The 8,424-nt window shown below is 35.6% G+C and overlaps 1 protein-coding gene across 1 annotated transcript; it reads left to right on the forward strand.

The window, feature by feature from the left end:
* Window positions 1-3,843: 3,843 nt before the first annotated feature.
* On the forward strand, window positions 3,844-7,573 carry LOC121412526. Its single transcript, XM_041605319.1, has 5 exons — window positions 3,844-4,029; window positions 5,350-5,591; window positions 6,023-6,154; window positions 6,796-6,996; window positions 7,414-7,573. Exons 2-4 carry the CDS (start codon window positions 5,382-5,384, stop codon window positions 6,982-6,984), a joined length of 531 nt encoding a protein of 176 aa, XP_041461253.1. The 5' UTR covers window positions 3,844-4,029; window positions 5,350-5,381; the 3' UTR covers window positions 6,985-6,996; window positions 7,414-7,573.
* Window positions 7,574-8,424: the final 851 nt, after the last annotated feature.

Consider the following 8,424-nt stretch of genomic DNA (forward strand, 5'->3'; position numbering starts at 1 on the left):
AAGTTTTAGATGATTGGTATGATTCTTTCAACCAACGTGAGATGGTCGATGCTTGTTTGTTTTGGGTGTATCTAAATGCTCTGATCTTATTTTATTTGTCTTCTTTACCCAGGGTAGCCTATTCAGTGGTTTACACACTCGTCAACTATGGCCGTGTACAATACATATATATATATAAAACAGTCAAAAGAACACATCATATACAACAAATATGAAGTCGACATTGCTACACTGCAATAGGATTAGAGAGAAATTATTTGAGTTGAAAAAGGAAGCAGTATTAAGGCCACCACACACCTTACGACTGTTCGCGATCCGATTTTGGAACGAATAGAATTTGGTAATTTCCTGAGAATTTAAATGGAACATGTCATTTTATTTGAGGTTAAAATCAATTGAAAGAATACTAATATAACAATCTTTTAAGATTGCAAGATTTTGGAGTAAAGGCCAAATTAGTTTCAAATCGTAGCCAATCGTACGACAGCTATGACGTCATTACGACTAGATATATTCAATTCGCTTAAGGGGTGATAGCATAGTCACAGATTTGAACTATTCGTAAGATGATTTAGAACATTACACAGTAAGATATTCCAAGTCTCAATATTAGCATCAAATTCTACTACATTTTATTCTGCAAACGGGTCGCAGACCAATCGTAAGGTTGATTCTTTTGTCTCCGTCAATAGAGATGAAAATCCATTCAAATTAAGCCCCTGCTTCATGTTTTATGCTTTGTTGTGGCTTATGTAGTGATGGTTCTGTGAGATAACATGGTTTGAGTCGTGGTTTGAGAAGGAGGAAGAGTGGGAGGGTGTATGTGTGTGTGAGATTGAGAGAGGGATAATGGGGGAGAGAGAGCGATTGAAAAAAAGGGAGAGGGAAGGGGAGGGGGGAAGGGAAAGGGTATGCCTTATTTCACAATTTATGTTTTCAATCACACCGACTCTCCCCCATTTTCACTGTAATGCCATGACTCATTTTAATAAATTCAAGAAAACTTTCTCGTCCAACTGACTTTCTTTTCCATATAAATCAATACAATACAGTACATAAATCAGTAGTACGTAAAAATTGTTATTTATCCTGGCAGCATAAGGCTTAAACTGGATACACCTGTAATACCGAAGCTAAACAACAAAACACAGGTAATACAACGCTAATAAGGGAGAATTAAAAGAAGGGAAGAAAATAAACATGCAAAGTTAAAGGGGAAGTTCACCCTGAAGAAAACTTTATTGTAAAAATAGCAAAAAAAAAATAGTAAAAAATATTGGTGAAGGTTTGAGGAAAATCCGTTAAAGAGTAAGAAAGTTATTAGAGTTTAAAGTTTTGGATTTGTGACGTCATAAACGAGCAGCTGCCCCATGTGTTGTGTAATATAAAATGCATGAAATTCAATTTTTGTATGGTTCCTGATGCCTTAACTTTGTTTTCTATTCATGATCGGGTGTGAAATGATTTGCCTATTGATATACAAAAGGTACAATGAAGACAATTTTCAATTTTTTGAAAAAATGACATTTCATTGATTTCTTACCATTCGCTATGTAGAAATGCTGCTCGCATATGACGTCACAAATCAAATAATTGAAATTCTAATAACTTTTTAATCACTGGATGAATTTTTCTCAAACCTTCGGCAATATTTTTTATTATTTTTTTTTGCTATTTTTACAATAAACTTTTTGTCAGGGTGAACTTCCCCTTTAAGGAAGTAGAGATGACCAAGTTGAAGACCGTAATAGTTCATAGTTCACACACCTTTAGAGAGAAATATCACGTACATTCCATTACCTCTTTCTTTCAATGTGTTCCCAGATACTTGTTTAATTCATCTGAAAAATTTCCCTCCCCTAAATTGCTAATTCGTTTACTGCCAGCTCGTCTACTTCTCACATGGTCTACCTAACGTCTAATGCCCTTCTGCCCATAAACATTTCGTCGAACAACCATTGGTCCAATTAGCATTTGGTCCAATCATCACTTTGTCCAATTGCCATTTCATGTATGACCATTTCGTCTCGTAACAAGTTGGTGTAATATCCATTTCCTTTTTCAGTTATTTTGCACAATCAACACTTGGTTCAATTAGCCCAAGTGGTCTATACATGTAGACTAAATGGCCTTTGGATCGACTGGTTATTAAATTAAATGGTGACTGGACGAATTGATGATAGACCATATGATAAGAAAACGAGTTGGTAATTAAACGAATAAACGAATTGGCATTAAGCCAATAAGAAATACCCCCCTCTCTCTTTAATTCTATCCATTTCGTTTCTTATTAAGAATCACCTCACTGAGACTCTATAAAAAACACATTTTAACCGGACAAGACTTTTTGTTAATGGTGTTAGTGATAATATTTTCGTGACATTTGTTGCTAATTAAATTCAGGGATTCCAAACGAGCAAAATATCTAACATAATAATCCCAGTGTCAAAGTCTCTGGCCCATGATTGCTTACTCAGCCAAAATGTAAACAGCGCCCACTTTCAGTAAAAATGATATAATCCCAGTAATATCATACCCTCATATACCCTCCCTCATCTTGTTGGAGTTCGTTGTATTTTTGTTTATCAGGTTTAGTGAGAAGTGAAAGAAATAATTTTGAATTTCAAAACTTAAAACATCCTTTTCTATTACACAAAGTCTACTACAAATGTCTGAAAATTACAGTTCTTTTTAAATTATTTGATTTAAAGTTCTTGTAAGATTATTTAGCATCTTCATTCTCCTGAAGACGACAATAACACACTTGTCGAAACGCCGAGTTTTGCAGGTCCTTTTTAGGACCAACAATTGCCCAAGAAAGATACATGGTGTTACGTGAAACCTATCACATAATTCTTCCTCAGCGTGGAAACCCTTTAGAAATAACATATTTAGAAGTAACCGAATATCACTGGCGCTAGACATAAATTCTGCACATAATTGTACCAAGTTTACCGTTTGGGCTCTTTTATTTCCAGTTTGATCCCGAAAATTCACGTTTGCATCCTTTAAGAGATAACATTGCGCCCTTTTCGACGTAATATTTCTGGTATTTTCTAAGACCCACCGCATAATTTGATGCTAATATTGAGACATGGAATATCTTACATGTACTTGGTAATATTCAAAATCATCATACGAATACCTTTGTTCAAATATTTCACTATGCTATCATCCTTATTAGAATAATATCGAATTTAATACACTGTAAAAAATGAAGTGATAATTTAGCACTTACCGTGCTTGTATAGTGACTGCACTACTAGTGCTAAATTGGCACTTCATTTTTTAAATGTATCTATAGTCGTAATGACGTCGAAGCAATCGTACGATTGTGTACAATTTGAAACTAATTTGACCTTTACTCCGAAATAAAGGCTTGCAATCATCCAAAATTGTTAATGTATTCCTGTATTTACTTTGAACCTTAAATAAAATGTAATTTTCATTCAGAAAATAAACAAAATGCACTTTGTTCCATAATCGGTTCGTGGACCAGTCACAAAGTGTGCGGTGGCCGGCAACAAAGCACACAGTGTTGTATTTAATTACTCTTTTTTTTCTGCGTGTGTAGGGATAGGTTGTATAATATACTGTACAATGCATCACGAATAACGAAGTTAAAATGACACTATTATTATTTGATACAATGTAAAACAAATAGAAAAGAGGAGGGTTCCAGTGAGTTGACTGTGGCTGTTTAATACATTGAAACTAAATATGCACTGGTATTGAGGCAAATGTCTTCCTGTGTCAATATCCTATATCGATATACACATATTACTTACTACCTTCAACTTCATATTGAAAGGTGAATTGTAGTTGAAGTTTCTGGGTCTTAGTGACACACTATTGTTTAGATAGTTCATGTACTATTTGCATACCGCCTATCATATCATCTGAAATAACAGTTGTAAGAATAAGCAGGACATCGAATAACCTTTAGCTTTGACTGCCGGGCATGAGATTTGCACAGGTCGTGTTCGACACTCACATAATAGATTTCATATGTGACGACGTGGTTTAAAGGTAAGTGTGAAAAACATGCTTGGTTTTCAGATTACATTTGAAATGTGCTGTTAAGAAATTTTCGCTACATGACACAAATTGGGTTCAAGAACATAGACAATCTATTATCAAATGCCTTTCACGACAATGAACAACCAAAATGTCAAAAATTCGTAACATCAGTTTCGCACTTGACTCTGGACAAACGCCGCATCTGCAATTTTTCGTCAGTTCCGAAACTTAAAAAGAAACTACTGTTTCTCTTTACCAGTTATCAAAAAAAGACTTCACATCTGACTGTCTTTGTCATTTGACGGGCATTGTTTAATACAGTAACTATGTTCTTGAATTCGTCGTGCGTTGCGGTGCGATGTTACGATTGTAGGCTAACCAATAGTACGAACTTAAAACCTTAAATGCGAGATCGGTAAGAACCGTCATCTGAACCTTTTCTATGTTCATTCAGCAGGCTTGTTGCCAACATGTCCTTGTTTTTGGAAGTACGTTAAAAGACAGCTCCAAAAAAATTGATTCCGATCTATTATCACGTTTATGTTAGTTTACTGTATGTACGTATCCAAATATGATTCGTATTATACTATAGGGAACAAATTTTACATTTCACCGGCATTATTTGTAATCAGAGACATGGTGTCACTTGCAAAATATAACGTAACATTATGCACCTGGCCATACCACCGTGCCTTTATTAGCCCATTATCGATTGCCCGATGATGACACACTGTAAAAAAATGCTAATTCAGCACTTACAGTGCTTGTATAATGACTGCACTTCGAGTGCTGATTTTCTAGTTCAAATTTGAACTAGTAAATCAGCACTGGTAGTGCAGTCACTATACAAGCACAGTGCAGCAGGGTTGTTTTAAGTCATCTAAAAATCTACGAAACATGTATACATTATTTGTTCCTGCTGTTGTATGTTTTTAGGGGCGGGTTGCACGGTCCGATTAACTGATTCTAATAGTTTTTTGGAAAACTATAAATGTATGAATGTATCTCTTCTAATTTCATGAAACTGCTGTTGAACAGGTATATAGACGGAACAATTGGGAAGAGTTGGACATATTGGAAGGACCTAGGAAACCGCTTCTCTCTTATCCGAATCTGGGAATCTGGGAATTTGAAATTCTAGAAAACTGAATGTTTAATTGTAGATACAGATATGGTACCTGCAATTTAACTTTTGAATTTACTGTAAAATGAGCTTACACACCCGCGCCCAGACTCCACTTTCCCACACCAACAAATACACTAAGGAATTAACAAACACACAGTGTTCCAGAAGTAACAAGTTAGATTATTGTCTTCCGCCATTTACAGGAATATCGGATGAAGTCCTGTCATCCTCAGAGATGGCGGAGATCCACACTAAAATCGTCGACCAAACAATACGGTCCTTCAATGCCCAAGGTCAGAAAGTAGACGTACCAAGAATCCTTGGATCACCTGAAGAAGCTTTGAAGGCTGTCAATGAGTTCCTCCGATTGAACTCGCTAGAGGAGACTCAAAAGAAGTTCGATGATCTTGACTTTACAAGTCCAGATGTCTTGTTGGATATAAAGGTTAGAAATACCTGATTCTTTCTAATCTTGGTTTCATAATATTATTTCATAACACGCAAATATAGTGGACATAATTTGAAAATATAAGAGCACGAAGAAGAAGTTTGTTTTATTTCCTTTGATAAGAAAACTAGGTCTTGTTTTTGCAAAGAATTTTGACTAATCAAATAATCTTCAACTTTTAGTTTAAAAACATCTTTAGCGTCCCTTTGGAAACACAGAAGAGCGCATTGATTCGCCAAGACACGAATGCGTGTAATATACATCTATGAAAATATTTAAACAGATATATTCCTTTTCCATTTTTTTAATATGAAAATCTCACAACAAGCACGCATAGTAGGGCTGTCGTGGTTTATAATCTGCATTGTATTGGCCTAATACATAGCTCTATTGAATTATATTCTATTTTTTTCCATTCTTTTCGGCAGAAAATCAATGTTAATCTGAGCATTACTGCCCTTGAGAATGTTGGGTTACATCACGTGACATCGATGTTTGGAGTTGATAAAATTCCTATCCTCCTGATGGCTGTCAGTTCAGCATATGGTGATTGCCCACAGGTAGGCTTTCTAACTTTCTCATAGTATTAAGAGAAGTGAAATTGTATATTTAAAACAAACAAAATATGGCAGCTCGAAGGTTGAATTACACGTAGTTTACATTGGTAAATCTTCACGTTAACAGTTAAATACACATTTATCCGATCCGACCCAATCCAAAGGTATTTTGATATAGTGCATTTTCCTTTCAGTTACAAAGCGCTGTACACACACTACTTCATGTTTAGGCCACTAAAACAAATTCAACACATCAGAATGGTCAGCTTAGCATTTAATTTTGGATAGTCTTACAATTATGGTTGAAATATAAGTAATCATCTGTGCAATCATTCATTTATATTCATTTTTCATCATGTTCATCTTTTTATTGCAAGCACCTTTTATAATTTATAGTTACTGATTATCAGGATAGTTAATCATAAAGGTTTAGAGTAAATGTTTTTCATTCCTACTTCATGTTCCTCTAATTTTCATGTAGCAATTCCTGTCAAAATTACGCACCTGAAGCTGTTTAAGCATCATTCTGGAATAGAATGTACTTGGTTACTCAAATCTTGTGATTTGAAGTAAAGAAAAATAGAGATTACAAGAGAATCAGAAACCTTTGCAAACTACTTTTTTCCATGAATATTTTTGTTCAGTTGAAGGAAGCTATGATGGCAGTCGGAATCGATCCAACTCCAAATATAGCTCCACCGCACGTAATGACGGTAGGTGATGCGATCCCTGATCTTCAACTGGTATCCTTGTCTGGGAAAGCCATGGCGCTTTCTGATCTTCATATAAACAAGGATAGACCGATGATGATTCTGGCTTCATCAGCCTCCTGACCTCCGCTTAGGGTAAACCTCATTCAGATTTAATGTTTTGTATTTAATTTTGTTCAGAAATATATAGATGAGAATGATAGTTAAGCGTCATTATCCATGTGCACTGCATGGGTCTCAAATATGGTTCAAATGAGTGCATGATGAGTGATGATAACACCATCAGTAGATTTGAACCTATGTTAGATCTCATTGGATCACAAAGTTGACTGTAAGTTAACTGTAAGATTAAAGTATTGGAATTGAGATGCGCCTTGAAATCCAACTTTTTTTTTATAAAACATCCAATGTTGGTGCTCACGATACGCCTAGTAGTATTATGCATTCAAATTAGCTAAAATTGACATGACTACCATCTCAATGTTTCATATTTTCGATAGTAACAAGTATTTTAATTTCCATTTTAATGCGTAATACTCTATATTTATTTAGGCCTGTGTAGTAGGTGGTACGCTTGCTAGAATTGTTTGCGACTACCGAGGCCAGGTCGATTTCGTAGCTGTCTATCTCGCCGAAGCTCACCCGAAAGATGGATGGACCAGGGGAACTAAGTTAAGTCCGAGAGATCAACATAAATCACTTCAGGAGAGAATAGCCGAAGCAAAGTGAGTTTACGGATTGGTGCTAATTTCTGGTAGGGTGCAGGTTGCTCCCAAAAGTGGGTTTTGTTTTATTTTTGATTGAAGCCCCCCCCCCCTCCCAAGAACCAACAAGAATATAACATCTTTCTTTTCACCCCTCAAGAAAGCACCATTTTGACGGCATTGGTCCCTTCGCTCCTTCGCAAATACAGGCACTATTTGAAAATTTACGTTGACCTTAGATAACATGGTCATCAGTTATAACTATCTTTACTTTTGGTTAAGCCCCCGAAATCCCTGTTACTGTTAAAGTTTATTACTACGTCACGCCCTAAGGTTGGCCTGAATGATATAAACGAAACACACACAAAAAAGGTTTCATTGGGGTTGAAATCAAAATTATATTCAGTCAGGTGCAGAATCGAAATAAAATACTGTATTCATATTAAAGATGATTAAGCATGGGAAGGGCTGAAAATGTCATGATGTGATCTTTGTCATTATTTTAATTTAATATTTTAAGAAAATGTACCGATGGATATTTGAAAGAAGATAAGAAACAATACCGAGAGAGGGCGCTAGATATTGATTTAGATCCCAACTGCCGGAAATGCCTGTTTTTTAATTTGAACAAAGGGCAGTTTGGGTTACAAATGCAATCGATAACTACTTCGGTTTGTAATGTTGTAAAGTTCAATGATACTCGTGTATATCACAAGTTACTGACCTCTCACCAATAATAATAAAATAGTATATATTACGCAGGGTAGCCACTTCAGTTCTGAAAACTGTTTCCCGGGGGCCTTCTTGACATGATAATGATATTATTACCCAGACTTTAGCACGCCTACTAAAGCTTTAC

This window comes from Lytechinus variegatus, chromosome 4, assembly GCF_018143015.1.
Source record: "Lytechinus variegatus isolate NC3 chromosome 4, Lvar_3.0, whole genome shotgun sequence".
Lineage (NCBI taxonomy): Eukaryota > Metazoa > Echinodermata > Echinoidea > Temnopleuroida > Toxopneustidae > Lytechinus > Lytechinus variegatus.